Source organism: Lissotriton vulgaris, chromosome 4_2 (genome assembly GCF_964263255.1).
Source record: "Lissotriton vulgaris chromosome 4_2, aLisVul1.2, whole genome shotgun sequence".
Classification (NCBI taxonomy): domain Eukaryota; kingdom Metazoa; phylum Chordata; class Amphibia; order Caudata; family Salamandridae; genus Lissotriton; species Lissotriton vulgaris.
Genome location: NC_141692.1, coordinates 24005701 through 24024504, shown reverse-complemented (window position 1 = coordinate 24024504; position 18804 = coordinate 24005701). Strand labels below are relative to the sequence as shown.

The window sequence follows — 18804 nt, the reverse complement described above, 5'->3', positions numbered from 1 at the left end:
TGGTCAGCGAAACCCCAAAGCTCCCGATCAGAGCAGTTCAGCGCAACTGACCCGCTGCAGAGCACCACGCAGGGCTCGTCGACCAAGCTGCAGGTGTGGGAGGCTCGGCCTGCAATATCCCAGTGCAGACCCCCGCTGCTAGTCCCAGCAACTCTCCTTGTGCCCAGCTCCGCGGGACGAAGGCACTAGTCCACTCATCTCAAAATGGCAGTTGCCCGTCTCTCCCGCCACCCCGGGCTCAGCGGGACTAGGGACACAAGGGGGGCACACTCCGCTCCTTTGCCGCTGCAATATCTCCCATCTGCCCACTGCTCAGTCTATATCCCCAGTATCGACAGCCCAGGGGTCGCTACACCATACGCCGCTGTGCCCCAGTACCTCCAAGAGGCAACTCTCTCCCTATGGCCACAGGTCGTCAGGCTGCTGCTCTCGGTCCAGCAAACGGGGCGCAATGGCGGCGGGTAACCGTTAACCTTCCCTTGGAGCTCGCGTCTGCCATCAGCAGTAAGGGCCTCACTAGCGCTGCCCTGCGAATCCGGCGGCCTAGTCTCACCTCACCACACCGTTCATCACCAGCATCTCTCGGTCGGGGTCCGGGGCTCCACCCGGTGCTTCTCTCTGCCGCTGGCCGCCTCCGTCCTGTAGGCTCATCCGGACACGCCCCGCGAGCCTCAGCCGATGATGCGAGCCTCGGCAGCCTCCAGCGGGGCAGCCCCTCAATCGAGGCTGCGGCTATGGCGTGTCCCTAGGGCCAAGGGCCTCTCACCATGCGGCCTCAGTATGCGGTTCCAGGGTCAGCTCGCCACCGCAAATTGTCACCGGAGGGGTCTAGACACGTTCTGTAAGCCTCCGGGACACTCTGGGCTCCGGGGTGTGCTTGTGAAAGCTGAATCGGCGGACGGCGAGCAGGAGCTCGGGAAGCCCCCCGCTTCTGACCTTTTAGAAGGAATGAAGGATTGGCTTGAAAGGGAGCAAATATATTTTACCGAGGTATTTGCCGCAGAGGTCCTTGAGCGGTTTAGGAAACATTCTGGGTCTAGAGCCCATTGATGTAGCAAATGACTAAGTAAATGCATGATGGTCTTTTTGTTTTCTCTCAGGTGGCTGATACAATCAGACGTTTTGATTAAATTGCCTGCTGATGCAGTCCGTTTGCAAGAAGAGAAAAAGGCAGCAGGGGCAGCTGCACAAACATCTCAGTTCAGCGTGACACAGGCTTCTACTTCTGAAACAGATAAGAATGTAGTACTTCATGTGAGACCTATGCAGGAAGCCGCACCTTTGTACGCTCCTCCTAGAGGCGGGGGACAGATGATAATAAGGATTCCGTTGATGCACAGGGTTATTTTGTTTATAGTTGGGTTTACACTCCTTGGAATAGAGCGGATGTCATGGCTCTTAAAATTGCATTACCTGTTCCGCGGAAAAATCCAGCAGCTTTTTGGGGCCTTATGGAAAGATTTAGAATAAATGGATGTAGAAATTGAGCCTGCACAGAAACCGTGTCGGTTAATTTTAGATCTTCCCGCAGCTATATTAATTAAGTTAAAGACGATTCTTCCCCCTAAAAAGATAGATTGGACTGTATTAGCATCTTGCAGGCAAAAAGCGGACAAACGGTTTCTGACTTCTTTACATGCTTTGAGGAGGCATTCCACGATTTTAGTGGCCAGTCGTTGACAGATGACACGGGCAGGCATCAGTTTGTCGATAAATATGTTGCCAACTTATTGCCAGGAATAGCTAGTCGCCTAAAGGCCAGTGAGAGTTCATGCACTACCTCTTCTCCGGTTTCTCATTTGACCATGGCTCAGTATTATGAACGCGAGTAGTTAGAAGTGAAGGGCAGTGAGGATAAGAAGACGGAGTTAAAAATGAAGGTTATGTTGGCTCAGGCTTATGGTCCGCCTTCTAGAGGTAATGATAGAGGTCAACGTGGATCTTATGGTTTGTCTTTTCCTTCTTATACTCATTCGAATTTGTCTGTTGACCACTGTGCATACTGCAGGAAATTTGGACATTGGGCTTCTGATTGTCCAGCGCTGCGTGCTCTGCAGTATCCATGTGAACGGGGACATACGTGAAATCGTTTGGGATATTCAGGGTCTAGAGGAAGCACGGATGATCGTGCTAGGTTTGATGCTAATACACATGGACAGGATGGGTTTAACACTTTTGACAGACGAAATCAATACCAAATGTCCGATTATGTGCCGTCTGATTTGAAAGATTCTGTTTATGCATAGGATTGCCTAGGATGGGGTAAGGAATCAGTTGAAGTTCCAGTAGATCAGAAGGGTTCTTATGTTACAGCACGTTTTGGGTTCTACTGATCAGTTTCTGGTTGATACAGGAGCTACTCGTAGTGCCTTATCTAGACACTTGGTTCCAAGGGCTCCCCTGTCTGGCTTAACTATTGCATCGACAGGTTTCGATGGAACACCTTCCCTTAGCGCACTATCACAACCACTTGCATTCCATGTTGACGAGTTTACTGCTCCATGTCCATTTTGGCTTTCTCCAAACATACCAGACAATATTGTGGGTCTTGATATGCTCAAACATTTCAGGGCTACGATACGATGTTCTCCAGACGGAGTACGTGTCATATTGAATGACAAGTATCCTGTGATGGAGAGATCTTGTATTGTTAAGGAGGACATCGTATTAGCTTCATTCCCTAGTACTTTGTGGGCTACTTCAGACACCGATGTAGGGCAAATGGTTTTTCCGCCAGTTCATATTAGTGTCAAGGAGGGTGCTGTATTGCCACGATTGCCTCAATATCAAATTTCTCAAGAAGGCAAAGAAGCACTTATACGTATTGTCCATAATTTGATTAAAGTGGGGGTTGTGGAAGAAGTTCCTTATAATGTTTGCAACAGTCCTATTCTTCCCATTTTGAAAAAAGACTCTGATACTAGGATTTACAGATTCATAATTGATTTGCGAGAAGTCAACAAGATTGTAGAAGCGCAATACCCTGTGGTTTCGGACAAACGACATTGCTTACTCTAGTTCCTCCAACAGCAACCACATTTTCTGTAATTGATTTGAAGAACGCTTTCTTCCTGATTCCTATTCATTCTGATAGCCAATATTTGTTCGGTTTCACATTGAATAATTGATCGCACAGATTTTGTAGAATTCCTCAAGGGTACACTGAGAGTCCTAGCATTTAGAGTCAAGCACTGAAATGACAACTTGATTCTTTCACTTTGCCTGAAGGAGTGGCTCTCATACAATATGTTGATGACATCTTGTTGGCAGCCGATACGCATGAACAGTGTGAAAAATGTACTTTGTCTTTACTTTCTTTTTTTGCTACACACCACCATAAAGTGTCGCGGAAGAAATTGCAATATTGTAGACCGGAGGTTACCTACTTAGGTCACCTTCTGTCTAAGGAGGGCTGTGCACTTACACCAGATCGTATACAAGCGATTCTATACACACCAGTACCTTCTACTCAGAAAGATGTCCGTGTATTCATTGGTTTGACCTCGTTCTGTAGGCAATGGATATTAGGTTTTTCACACATTGTTAAACCCCTGCTACCGCTTTTGACTAAAGACACTCCAATGCCCCTTCCATGGACAGCAGAATGTCAGAATGCTTTTCGTCAATTACGACAAGCTCTTTGTTCTGCACCAGTGTTAGGCACTCCAGATTATACAAAGGCTTTTACACTCTATGTACATGAGAAAGATGGGTGTGCATTGTCAGTTTTAGTACAGACACACGGTGACAAGCAGCGCCCCTGTGCATATTTTTCAGCGGTTCTTGCTTCTGTTGCTCTACAATGCCTGGGTGCTTCCGTTCAGTTACAGCAACAGCTGTATCCATATGTCAGAGCGAAGGGATAGTTAGGTCACATAAATTGTTGATGCTAGTACCCCATGCGGTCGATGCCCTTTTGAATCAGACTAGAACGCAGCACTTAACTAGTGCTCGCTTGACAGGATACAAGTTGACATTGTTAGCCCCTCACATTACACTGAAGAGTTGTGTGACACTGAACCCAGCTACTTTGTTGCCATATCCAGCGACTCAGACTCAATCACAGGAGTCTCATGATTGTATCTTCCTTACTGGGGATCAGACAAAGGGTTGCGTCGATTTGAAAGATACGCCCCTTTCAGATGTAGATGGAGAATTGTGGGTTGATGGGTCCTGTTTGAAGTTACCAGTTGGCACAACTTCAGCTGCATACGCAAATATGACACTTGAGATAGTAGTGGAGACAGCTTGTATACCACAAAAGTCGGCTCAAGCAGCTGAGTTAATTGACATGCATGTGTGAACTTAGCACTGACTTGCGTGTGAACGTTTATACAGACAGCCGCTATGCTTTTGGAGTGACCCATGATTTTGGCCTACTTTGGAAGGTAAGAGGCTTTCTTACGTCCCACGTGATGCAGATAATGCACGGAGAACTTGTACATAACCTTTTGACTGCACTGACATATCCAATGAAAATTGCTATTGTTAAGTGTAGCGTGCACAAGAAAGTGATTGATAAAATAGGACAAGGCAACGCCTTTGCAGATCGCGTAGCTCGTGAGACTGCAATACAACGAAGTACTACATCCATGTATGCAGTGAAATAACAAGCTGAGCGTTGGCATTATGCTAGAGAAGAAGTATTAGATATACAGAGATCTGCCACTGTGGAAGAACTTGAGCAATGGTCTAAAGAAGGAATGTTAGACAATGAGGGCTTTTGGCGCAACAAAGAGATGGATAAGTGGAAATTGCCTGCTGCTTATTTACAGCCTATGGTTCGAATGGCACATGGGCCGGCACATGTTGGAGCTCTATTTATTTATTAAGAAGCTTGTAAAGCGCACAGCTACCCCCATAGGGGGTGTCCCGGCGCTACAGAGTACTTGTCAATCAGAGGGGGAAGGACCAAAGCAGGTAGGAAAAAGGGGAGAGAGTTTAAGGGAGAGTGAACAGCCAGGTCTTAAGTTTACGACGGAACACTTGCTCTGAGTCGATAAACCTGAGGTCCAGTGGGAGGCAGTTCCAATATTTGGCAGCAGCCACTCCAAACGTTCTGCCACCGCACCTGGCGCGTCGAAATCTGGGCACCACCAGGAGACGTAGGCTGTTAGATCTTAAAGTTCTGACAGAGCGAGAAAGTTTAAGTCTTGTACTCAGGTAGGCAGGACCAGAGCCATTGATGGCACGAAAGGCCAGAATCAGGATTTTAAACTGGATGCGTCTGGAGATGGGAAGCCAGTGCAGCTCTTTCCGATAGGCCGCAACAGAGTGGCGGTAGGGGATATTACCAATTAATCTGGCGGCTGCATTTTGGATCACTTGTAACCTTTCAGCAAGGTAGAGAGGGGCGCCTGCATAGAGACTATTGGCATAGTCTAAATGCAACGTGATCAGGGTGTGGACAACAGTCTTGCGAGAGTCTAGAGGGAGGAAAGGAAAAATCTTCCTGATCATACGCAGTTTGCCAAAGCAGGCGGATGTCACCTTGTTGATCTGGGCTTTACAGGACAAAGTATTATCAAAAAGGAAACCCAGATTGCGGGCAGACTGAACTGGTATAGGAGGCGGATTCAGAACAGCAGGCCCCATAGGGTGGAGGGGGGGGGGGGCAGATTTTTGGTTGAAAAATAAGACCTCCATTTTGTCAGCATTTAGCACCAGATGGTTTGCAGCCATCCAGGAGCAAATATTGCCCAGGCAGTTGCGGAAGTTAGAGAAGTGGTGATCAGAGTGGTCTCTAAAAGAAAAAATAAGCTGCGTATCATCAGCATAAGAGACCACCCTGACCCCCCACGACTCAACCACTCTGGCAAGAGGGCCTAAATAAACATTAAACAACAAAGGGCTCAAGGCCGAGCCTTGAGGCACACCGCACAAGAGAGGTTTATCTTCTGATACAAAGGGCGCAGAAGAACTCTCTGTGTCCTCCCAGTAAGGAATGAACTGATCCAGGTCAATACAGTGCCTCCAATACCCAGCTGCTGCAGGCGATCCAGTAATATATCATGAGACACTGTATCGAAAGCGGCGGACAGGTCGAGGAGGACCAGCATAGCCTCCTCTCCCCTGTCCACACACTCTCGAATCGTCTCCGATACCTCTAGCAGAGCAGTTTCTGTGCTAAAGCCGGTTCTAAAGCGGGACTGGGAGTCATGCAGCAGCTGATTTGTTTCTAGGTAGTGAGACAGTTGCCTCTGAACTACCTTTTCCAGAATTTTAGCCGGTTTGGGAAGGAGAGATATTGGCCGGTAGTTAGAAAATTGTGAGGGATCTGCATCCGTCTTTTTTAGAATGGGGACCAGCATGGCCTGTTTCCACAATGTGGGGAACTGCCCTCTAATTAAAGAGGCGTTCCAAATAGAGAGGAGAGGGTTGGTTAGGATCGGAGCAAGATTACCCATCACTTTAGCGGGGACTGGATCTAATGGTGACCCCGAGGTTACCTGATGAAGTAATTTGGCAGCTATATCGGGCATAATTTCATCAAAGGAATTCAATGAACATTTCAGTGTTTGATGCAATCTCTAAACTGCATAAGATTGTTGCTGAAATTTATACAGAGACTGGCACCTGGACTTTTACTAGCTGGATTTGGACACTTTTTGCCACTTGGGGCTGGAAGCTACTGACCATCCTATGTGTAATACTCATGATACTATTTACATGTTGTCTATGTATACAATGTGGTCCAATATTCTGCTCCGTCTGTATTTCTGCCTGTACACCTACCAAGCGTAATGTTGCAGAAATGAAGGCACAACATTTATTAATAAAGAGGCCACTGAACTGATGAACATCAATGTACAGGATATGAACATAGATTACCCCAAATGAACGAATGTCTTCAGCTAATGCTAAAAGGGTCATCTGTTGTAATTTGGCAGCGATTGGGGTTAGCATTTAGCTGAAGCCATCTTGTATTCAGCAGCCATCTTGTCTGCCATGTGCTCACCATGTGCTCTGTCCTACCTTGCTGTCGTTTACTCTTGTACTCTGCTTAGAGACGGACTTTATTTAGGCTCTGCCACTCTGCACATGCCCAGAAGAGACTGTGACTGTCCATGCACCTGTCCTTAGTGTGCAACTGTCATGATGTGTTTGCTAGAATTACCAATTGCTAGCTCCTCCCATTTGTTGACTGTGCATTTCTGTATGACCTTTTATGTATGTAACCCTTCTCTTCTGTACTTGTGCCGCCTTCTTTTAAGCCCCTGTGTGGGTATAAACGGGCCATGCTCCTTCTGTTCAGTGTGCTACCGAAGGGTGTTGTGCAAATGTAGTTCCACCTCATGAGGTTAATAAAACATTGTTTTATATTCCAGTTTCTGTGCCAACTTCTATCCTATTGGTCGGAGGACTTTGTGCAGAGAAGGGCGAACCCCTAGCACTGGTAGGCCCAGCTGAGGCCCACCGCCACAATTGACTCTCTCACTGACTGACTAACTCTCTCGCTGACTGATTGACTCACTCTCTCACTGACTGATCGACTCTCTCACTGACTGATTCTCCCACTGACTGACTGACTCACTAACTGACTGAATCTCTCACTGAATGACTGGCTCTCTCATTTTCTCTCTCACTAACTGACTGAGTCTCTCTCACTGACTAACTAACTGACTGACTCTCTCTCTCTCTCTGACTGACTGACTTTCACTAAATGACTGACTCTCTCCCTCTCCCTCTCACTGACTGACTGGCTCTCTAACTGACTGACTGACTCTCACTGACTGACTGACTGACTCTCTCACTCTCCTTATCACTGACTGCCTGGCTCTCTCACTGAATGACTAACTAACTGACTCTCTCTCTCACTGACTGACTAAATGACTGCCGCTCACTGACTGATTGACTATCTCCCTCTACCTCTCAGGGACTGACTGACTGGCACTCTCACTGACACTCTTTCACTGACTGACTGGCTTTCTCACTCTCTCACTCACTGATTGACTGACTCACTCACTCTCTCACTGACTGACTCTCACCGACTGACTGACTCACTGACTGACTAACTCTCTCTCTTACTGACTGACTCTCTTACTATCTCTCTCACTGACTGACTCTCCCTCACTTGCTGATTGACTGACACTCTCACTGACTGACTCTCTCACTGACTGACTCTCTCTCACTCTCTCGCACTAACTCACTGTCTGACTCTCTCTCTGTGACTGACTGAATCTCTGACTCTCTCTCTCTCTGACTCTCTCTCACTGTCTGATTCTCTCTCTTTCACTGACTCTCTCTCACTGACACTCTCACTGACTGACTCTCTCACTGGCTGACTGACTCTCTCGCTCTCTCTCACTGACTGACTGACTCTCACTCACTTTGACTGACTGACTGACCGACTCTCACTGACTCTGACTGACTGATTTTTTCTCTGACTAACTGACTCTCCCACTGACTGACTGACTGACTCTCTCACTGACTGTTATACAGGTACTTTTTTCAAACCTTCATCCTCCTGTTATGTTTGCCCCCTTTAACAAAATAAAACATAACAAGCAACCATTGGGACAGGCAGATAAAAGTTGCCAGCATTGAAAGGAGAAAAAAAAACTCAAGACATTATTTTTTGTTAATACCTTTTTTAATATGGTCGTTCAAGTGTACATAATGCTTTTTTGGTCATATATAAGGTAGCAAAAATGCTTCTCACACTTCTGTGATATAACTTTTCAGCATGCTGCAGACTTCTATACAGCACAGCTAAAAGACATAGGCAAAGTCAATATCTCTGGCTAAACACTTATAAGGTCCTAAAGGCGAGACCTGTCGAATATGCCAATGCTTGTTATTTACAGAGATAGGAGGGAATAAATAGAACAAAAAGTAGACACTGGTAGTATGGGATATATGTAATAAGAAAACATTAATGTAACACAATATCACTTGATTTTACCCATGGGAAAGGGAACATCCATTCTCATAGCCGATTCACTGAAATGTGGTGTAGAGAGTAACTTAAACACTTTGAAAGGATGAATCCTGCACTGCGGTGTTGGTACTCTCGCCACACCAAATTGTGTGATCATGGTCAAATCACGTCCTTCCTATGCCTTTGTCCCCTTAATTGGCATTATACAGTGCTGGAGAGCCTCTGTGGGCTTGAGCCAAGCTTGAGCCAGATAACTGGCTCAGCACGAGGTTCTCTTGGATCCTCGTGTGTAAAACAAACCAAGACCATGTGTGACTTCTGTCGGCCACCCACACTCTAGCCTCATATGCCAAGAAGTAGAGACAAAGCATTCACTTTTGATGTACACAAGAGAGAAAGAGATACCCAGATAAAGTGATTGGGTCTGAGTTCAGCAGCCAATCGTCCTCAGTGGCCACCCCCGCCTTAGCTGCAAAAGCACTGTGTTGACAACAGACTGCTTTGAAACAGGGCTCTATGTAAAATACACCAGATTTGATTATGTTCTGATCAATATGCTTTTTAGGGAATTCGTTATATCTGCACTGCCCAAAGGCACTGTTAGTAAAGGCACAGGGGTGCTGCAGCAACCACAAAATAACCATGCTGGAGTTGAGGAGGTGAATGAGCAATAATGTGGTCTTTAAATGTTGCTTTTATCTTGTCACATTTGTTGTGCTTTCATAGACAGAGGTCAAATGTCAGGCTGTGTCTTCTGTAAAATCCTGTGTTATTCTTTTAACATTGGGATTGGCGTTTACTTTTCTTTGTCTGACTGAAAAGTGAGAAGAGTTTTGAAGTGAACTATGTGACAACCTTACTCGCCTACAGGAAGTGTAGGCTGTCATTTTTATTATAACACACAACAACATGTAAATACATATAAATAAACTGAATAAATATTTTAAATATATTTCAAAGGTTACCAGTTAAACAAGAGACATGAAGCAATTTTTTTGTAATACTGAATTGTGGTGGAAACAAAGATTTTAACAGGATCAAAACAAATCAAGATGTTCACTTTGCTGATGAGCGAATAATATATATTTGATAATATTTGCTGTAACCTGATTTCCACATGTACGTGTAATCTATAGTTTTATGAGTAACGCTGTATCTGTTCACATTTAGTGGCATTCAAATGGAAAATATGCAATCTGCCATACCATGCTTCACTAATATATGTATCAGTGTGCTCCACAAGGCACTACCAGCTACATACCAGCCCTTTCTACTCTCCTGCTGAATGGGCGTAGCTTATTTGCAACATCTGCTGTTGTTATTTGTGTGAAGCTTGGATTTTTCACAATCCCTCTGACTTCAGTGATGTCACACTGATGACGGCACCCCCACTCTGAAAATTGGTCCGAACCACTGTGCCTGGCAGGTTTTAGTGACAATCCTCTGCCACCTATAATAATGCAGTACATTATGTTCCGACAAATGGCTTCCTAGTACAGATGTAGGGTCTTGTGAGGGAGCATCCGGATACCCGCACAGCTGCATCTTCAATGTAGGCGCACTCCCCAAAGTCTGTTATTGAACATCTGGGAAGAGAGAGACAAAACCCAGTCAGACAATGTGAGGCAGGAACAAGAATCTTTGTAGCTACTCAGAGATGTGGGGTAGGGACCAGTGATGGGAATGAGAACAGAAAAACAAATTGTGTAAAAAAATAGTTCCCACTTCAAATAGGCACTATCATAAAGAAATGCTTTTATTTCTTTTCTGACTTTGCATGTGTGCTCCACTGTACAGCTGATGGAGCAAGTCCTAATATGCACCAAATTTCATATATTCATAGATAGAGGAAGCTTGCATATATGTTCTACTAACGAGCAACCCCAATGGAGCTTAAAAAGGCTGCTAACGCGAGAATCTGTATTGCGCATGTGCTAACTGCATGACGTCTTAATGCTTGGATGGAAATTTTCCACTTCTGCGCAAATGCATCTAAAAAGGCCGCTTGGGAGCTCAGGTGCTAAGCATCTGCCTTGCTGAAACGTTAAAAAGTTATATACTAAATACCAATGCGAAAATAGACTTTATAAGTAAATGGGGCTAGAGCAGAGATATGTGGTATACAGTGAAATCATATTATTTTGAATCTAATATTTTCTTTTTTGACATCTCTATTAATTCGTATTTGGGCCTCTGAATGATGCTAAAGTCTAACACCCACGTGGGTTTCCACGCATGCACAAAGGCGACAACCCAGAACCAGTAAGGTCAAGTCTTGAAACCCCTCTAAGGACGTTCTCGGTACTTGTCCTGGGAACCAGCAGAACATCCTGAAGATTCAATGGACAACTGTGAAATGTATACATTGTTATTGATACATTTATGAACATGGGTGGGAAAAAAAGTTTGGGAAGACAAATTAATGTGTGGGAACTTAAAACAATGAACTAAAGAAAATGTATTAAAACTTAGCATGGTGTGATGATCACTCCCTCAGCTCATCCAATCAGAAATAGGAGTTTCATAAAGTTGAAACATTTAGGTGTGGTACATGCCATTAGAGAAAGTATAATTGAGGTAGATTAGTTAGAATAGTATAACAGTCACAGTTGCAGTCGCAGCAAGATAACGCGGAGAGACCGAAATGCTGTCCGAATGCTGATTGAATACCCGAAGAAGCAAACTTAGACATTTTAAAGCTAATTAATTAGAAGATTGCAGAAGACTCGAGGAGGTGATAGAATTAGAAAAAGATCACAGAAGAAACGAGGAGGAAATAGAATTAGAAGAAGAAAGGCGGAAGACTCGAGGAGGAAGTTAGTGCAAGAGAGGAGTGAGACGCAGGCGTCTAATCTGGAAGAGGTCATCTATCCTTTCCTGAACCTGTCCTGAAGTCCTTGTCACCTGAACATTCTACGGGGCCCATTAACTCTTGGCCAGAGGGGTCTGATGTTCACACCATCCTAGGTGAATATATCTCTGTGTATTGTGTCAATGTGCTTCTCTCTCTATCCTCTTTTTCCTGAGGTACTCGTTGTTGTGAAATCTCATTTAATAGAATACTAAATTGGGTAAAGGGATCTTACTTCCTCAGAAAGATGGAGTTAACACTGTAATCTGTTTTGCTCACATGAAATTATTAGATACAACATTTAAATCTTTCCTGAGTCTGTGGTTATTTAAGAAGATAAAGGGTATCTGAACCTATGTCATATCATCAATCACTATTTAACTAAAATAGATCCATTGATTAAAGTAAAGGCTTAGGATCAGTAAAAGATTAGAGCATTGATTGATAACTGATCTATTAAGCATCTATAAAAATTGACCCCCAGCGGAGTTAACTAACCCATATGAGTAAGAGTGTTTATGGGCCCAGATGAAAGTATAGTGATAGATGTTCACAGGTTGGTAACCCGCTGGATCAGTTTGCTGGTAGCAGAGTTATGGTTTTTATTGATTAGTTTGGTGATTATTGGTTATCGATTTATGTTTTAAAAAACCTGTTTGTATATTGTTTCATGTTGTTTGGAAAATTCCTGGGAAGTGTATAGCGGGTGGTAAATGGAGGCCACACTGCAGTGAGGTTACTCGTCTGTTTGGAAATAGTAATTATATTTTGTGGGAGAGATTGTTAGCAAAGAGTTCACTGGTGAAACGTTGGTGTTATATCACCTAGAAAGGGTCAAACTGGAGAAGACGCAGGTTCTTCTAAGCTTGAATGAAGAGTAAACGGAAAGGTTTTACTCGCAGTGTATGGTGGGTAAGCGGAAGGTCTTACTCGTGGTAAAAGGAATCAATCATTCTTTAGTTTAAATTAAACAGACTGAGTAGCGAATGTTTTTATGTTGTTATTAATGAAAATACGTTTTCGTATTACCTCGTGAAAGGTGGGTCTGCTGCAAGAGTTGCGCTGATGTCACAGAGTGCTGTTCTAGGACTGGTTGAAACAGTATGCGTGTGGTTTACGGAGAATTGTAAACGAGGGGTCAGTAGTGAGGAGTGATACTGATGTCACAATAGAGTCGCGCTAGTATTGGTTAAGCGGATTGTGTAAGCTTGAGCTTGATTGGATGAAAAACTAAAAGCTGTATCAGGATTGGAGAAACCTGAGTGTAAACAAAAGGACTGATTGGTAATGAAAATAGAAGCAGTAATAGTAATAGACAGCGAAGTTTGTATGTGGAAATACGATCCGACATTAAAAAGGAATCGCCCAGACAGAAGATATTTAGGTTTTGCAAGAGAAGAATATATAAGAGGAACCCCTCATAATATGTACGGAGAAAAAAGAAAAAAGTAATTTATGCAGAGAATCAAAAATTATTTTAAGAAAGATAAGCCCATGGAGGGTGGAGTGTCTCACAGTCTAGTTAGACCTTATACCTCCAATCATCTGTGTGAGTGGAAGGGGCTGTTAGCTAACGCTCGCTCACTTCCTAAACATGCCACTGGACTCTGGGATCTGGTGAGTACAGCATCTCCTGATCTTGGTTTCTTAACAGAGACCTAGTTGAAATCAACCTCCAAGCCTGATAATGCCCTTGCTCTCCCGGAGAACTATCGGATTCTTAGATTGGATAGAGAACTGAAAATTACTATTATTGAAATGAAACCATCTCAGATACCCAGATGGAAATGTGTATATTCAAAGTGGAGCTGTCACATCAGGAAACTTTAAAGGGTGCACTTTTATATTGCCCTCCGGAGCCAGGTAAAGATTTTAATCTAAAATTAATTGAGAAAAGTGCTCCTCACATTATTGCCTCCAATCATTTTCTACTTTTAGGGGATTTTAATATCCATAGTGAGGATAAAGAGAACACTGAAGCTGCTAGCTTCTTAGCTGACATGGCCACTTTAGGCCTGGGAAAGAATAATACTGGCCCCTCACATTTGGCAGGTCATACCCTGGATATCATATTCACTAATTCCCCTCTCATGAGTGCCGATCCTTCTTGCCCATTGATGTGGTCGGATCACTCCATGATTCCTTTTCAGATTACCAGCTGCCTCAGACAGCAATCGGCTGGAGGTGCCCAGATGGCCCTCCAAAGATGATGGCCTAAAGTCATGTATGACTCTTTCAGCAATTTATATACGCCCCCGATATTCGATGAACACATGGACAGTACCATGAAGCTGAGGGTCTTTAACAATAATATTAGCCCAATAATTGATACGTTGGCTCCGTTAAAACATCGACTTAAGTGAAGATTAGTACACTGCAGAGTTACGGATGGAAAAATCCAGATGTAAAGTGCTGGAAAAAAGCTGAAGCAAATCCCACTTAGATAGTGAAAGATTCAATTTCAAACTGGTTTTTGCTGCTTATCAAAAAACTTTAAAAATAGCACAGAAAAATCATGTTATAATAAAACTGAACCAGGCAGGAAAATCGACAAGGGAGCTATATAAAGTCCTTAACTCCTTCACTAAGCCCACAGCCTGCGCACAACAGACTATCCCCTCTCAGGTGCTTATGACAACATAGCTGTGCACCTTGAGGATAAAATTAATTTGATTTATAATCGATTCCCTGAAAACCCCTGTCACGCTGAGCCCATTGACTCTAGTTCTCTTACGGTTAAGGACTTAGATCAAGGCCTGGATTATTTTAAAGGTATTCAGATCTCTCAGGTGGAATCCATGCTTAGTACAGCAAAACCCGGCTCTCCTTTAGATGTGTTGCCAGCACACAAATATGCTCTGCTTGCTCTGCTTCTAGCCGCACCTATTACTGAGATTTTGAACACCTCTTTAAGGGAAGGTATCCTGCCTCTTGATTTGGAAGTCCACTCAAGTACTTCCTATTAAGAAGAAATAGCAACTGTCTGCTTATGTGCTCTCTAATTACCGCCCCATCTCACTTCTCCCGTTGATGAGTAAAATGGCGGAAAGTTATATTAACACTCAGTTAATGGACTACCTCGAAAAATATGCCATTCTTGATCCCTCTCAATCTGGGTTTAGAACCAACCACTCCACAGAGACTACCCTTATTGGGGTTACGGATCATATTAAAATGGCACTGGATGACAATAAAGCTGTGATACTAGTCTTATTGGATCTAACAGCAGCCTTCGACACGGTCTCTCATCAGAAATTGATTTTTCAACTGAGGGAGGCCGGTCTGCAGGGACATGCACTTAAGTGGCTTATCAGTTTCCTAGTCCAGCGCACTCAGACCATTAATCTGGGTCCATTCCGCTTTCAAACCTTGAAACTCTCAAGGAGGTGCCCCAGGTCTCTTGTTTGAGCCCAACTTTGTTTAATATCTATTTGGCCCACCTTGCCAAGGTTATAAGAGAGCATGGTTACACCTTTCTCTTATGCTGACGATACCCAATTGCTCCTGTCCTTTGACAAGGACTCTGAGTCTATTGATCAGCGTTTTGCTAAACGCATGTTGGCTATTTCGGAGTGGATGACGAACCACTGTCTGCAAATAAATGCGTCTAAGACAGAAATCTTGCAGTTTGGATCCGCCCAGAGTTTCTGGTACCCTAGGTGGTGGCCTATAGATTGGGTCCTACCTCCACTCCTACTTTGGTGGCAAAAAACCCTGGGAGTACGCTTAGATGTATTGTTATTCATGAAGGACCAAATGATGACTATGGCAGGGACTTGCTACCACACCCTAAAACTTTTGTGCAGTATTTCGATGGTTGCCTCTCTCTGTACGATGAACCCTGATTCAGGCATTGATCATTGGCCGCTTGGATTATTGCAATGCTTTGCTGGCACCCGCAAATGAGTCTCTATTAAACAGACTGCAGATTTGTACAAAATGTGGTAGCTCGCCTGGCCCTTAAAAAACCACCTTGCATCTCTTCATGTCCACTGTTACAACAACTTCACTGGCTCCCCATCAGCCAGAGAATTAATTTTAAGCTTTGCTATCTCATTCATAAAGCTTTATATGGTGCGAGCCCCAGCTATCTGTCAGACAAATGTAAAGTCTACTGTCCGAATCGCCTTCTTTGATCGGAAAGTAAAGGGTTGCTGGTGATCCCCCGGTTTAAGAAGTTTAGAAAAGGAGGCAAAACCGTTGTCCATCTAGCCTCGAGATTTTGTAACACCTTGCCCGAATTGTTTTAATTTGCTCAGTTTCGGGAAGCTCCTGAAAACTGCGTTATTTAGAGCTTAATCCTGTCTGCCTATGTTTCATCTGACTTTCCCGTTACCATAGCGCAGAGATACCCCTACGGGGGGTGATTCCTGCGCTCTACAAATCCCATACATACATACATACATACATACATTAAGAATAGATAAGGAAGTCTTATCCCACCACCTAGTACTCCTGCCTCATTTATGATGATGGAAAGAGGCTATCACACCTGTGTGTGGTTAGAAAATTAGATTGAATATACTAAATGTGACGGAATATTAGCTTACCCAGAAAATGGTACATTTAATGGTAGAATTCTTCAGAATTTAAGGATGAGGATGAACGACCTAGAGCCCAGACCCGGATTAACACAGTATAAAGCTTTAGAGGTATGGGAAACAGAGGCATTTGAACGAGACAGATCTAGAAGTACCAGAAGTTATAGAATGTTTTATCCTAAAGAAATGCGAGAATCACGTGAAGATCAAATGAAACAATGGAGACAAGCAATGATCACAGAAGGACTTTATCTTGTATTAATGTCTGAGTAACAGTCAGGAGGCAAATGTTACAAGAAAAGCTAAGCATTTAACAATGACAGGTTGTGGAGAATCAGAAGATGAGTTTATGGAAGATATCCTAACAAAGAATCCTCCGCCATATCAGGAGGGACCCAGTAGAACTACTCCAAGAGCCCCTGTTTTAGAAACACCATTAGTTCCTCAGATATTGCATGATCCAATAAATGAAAGAATACTCCAGGCAAAGGAAAGGGAAGCAATAAATAAAAATGGAGAAGAATTAATACAGAAAATAACCCCATTGGGTATACATCCTGAAGCATTGACTATACCAGTGACTATAGGTCTTGTTGTCACTTTGTATGGGGATAAGGGAAGTTGCTCAAAACCACCAGTTACGGCCAATCCTATAATGGAACCTAGAAAAGAGAACATAACAATTGAGGATCACGTCAATGAATGCGAATCGGTAATCTCCCTGATGGATTTACCAATAAAAGAGCGGATAAATAAACACCAAAAAGAGTTGCACCCTGTTGTTCAAGAGAAATATGATTAGAAACCTCTACAGGAACTAAAAGTGCCACAATAGTATCACCAGAAGAATTCGAAAGATGAACACAGGTAATGGACAGTCTAAATCAACAGCCGAAAATGTTAGACATTTTTAAATTAAAAGTAGAATTGCAAAAGATGATAACCGGAAATGTAGGAATTGATAGACTAAACACTTACAGTGAAGAAGAATTGTACATGTAGGAGCATAACTAGAAATGCAACATTGCTTCATGAAAAATTAACAGAGCTTGCTTCTGAGATGGGAATTGAATTAGGGAAATCAAAAGTATTACAGCAACCAAACAGGGCAGATTTGTCTGATAAAGATTTAGAAAACATGAATATGCCTGGAAGAAAACTACAGATTAAGGAATTGATTACTATTTTACAGACATGGGGGATTTGGACAGGTGGAAAAATAGGTGGGCAAAGAAAAAGGAGGAAGCACAAGAAAATCAAACTACATCTGAATATATACTAAGGGAATTTAAAAAGACAGAAAGATTGTGTCCAATGAGAGACGATCCAGGAGGATATGTACATGTTCCATGGACCCGACAGGACATTTTTGTCATTTACTAATGACTTCCCGAAATTAAGGGAAAAGCCAGTTGAAACATATAGATAAGTTGAAAGATTTGTGAAAGTTTCTAAAGTTTTGTTGAAGGATTTAGGTGGTCTATTTGACATAGTAGTGCCTGCAGATTTATGGACTGAATGTAAAATGACAGTTGATTGGCATAGGGAAAATACCCAAGAGAAGAGAAAACAGGAGCACTCTCAGAAAAGGTAATTAAGAAATATCAGCAGGCGATCACTTTCTTGAAAGGGAAAATTACTCCAAAAGAAAAAGATTTGATAAAAATATATAGGATAACTCAAGAAATAAATGAAACTGTGCATTAATATTATGAACGCTTACTACAAGTGTTCAAGCAGTCTAGTGGATTTGAGAATATCGGAGAAAAAGGTATGGGACATTTTGTGTATCGATTTGTATCTGGATTGAGACCTAAGATTTGTCAGATGATTCAAAATCATATGTTGTGTTGGCAAGGAAAGCCAATAGATGAAGTACTCAAATATGCAAAATACTGCAGAGATGAAATTGAAAACAGACGAAAAAAGTTAGACGAGAAAGTGATGTGGGCATAGGTTAAATTGGCGGAACAACAAGAGCTTAAATTAAATAGTCTGACTAAAGATTAAGCCAAAGGGCATGGACGGAATGAAAATAGTGGGGGTTAAGATTAAGCCAAAGGGCATGGACGGAATGAAAATAGTGGGGGAAAACCAAAAGGGAAAAGGAGTAGCGAGGAAGCAAAGAAGAAATTTCCTTGTCATGGGTGCGGAAAATTGGGGCATTGGAAAAATGAGTGTAAAACTATTCAAAATAATAATAGCCCAAATCAAAATGTAAATCCACAGACGCAGAATGAGGTGATAATGAGTGAACCGCAACAGGTTATTAATCAACAGTCAGTTACCACACGCCCCATGGCAAATTTTGTGAACAGAGCAAAGTACAGTGTGGACGCCAGATTTCCAGGAGAAAGTGGTAAGACACATTCTGTAACTTCACAATTTCTTTTCCAGAACAGTTTTTCTTTTGAAGATGAATAATGACGGTGCCTGAGGGGGAAGGAAGAGGAGTGCGTACTTGGCGCATCCTTACCGGTAGATCAATCAGGTCCATATATTTATGGGAAGGTAGAAGGAAAAAACATTAC

At 43.1% G+C, this 18804-nt stretch overlaps 1 protein-coding gene across 1 annotated transcript in view; it reads right to left on the bottom strand.

Moving 5' to 3' along the window:
* Positions 1 to 8574: 8574 nt before the first annotated feature.
* Positions 8575 to 18804, bottom strand: part of LOC147718170 (C-type lectin domain family 2 member L-like) — a 206187-nt gene continuing 195957 nt past the window's right edge. The window contains exon 7 of the mRNA XM_086919266.1: positions 8575 to 10467. Within this exon, the coding sequence (XP_086775392.1) occupies positions 10350 to 10467 (118 nt within the window). The 3' untranslated portion in view covers positions 8575 to 10349. The remainder of the gene's footprint in view (positions 10468 to 18804) is intronic.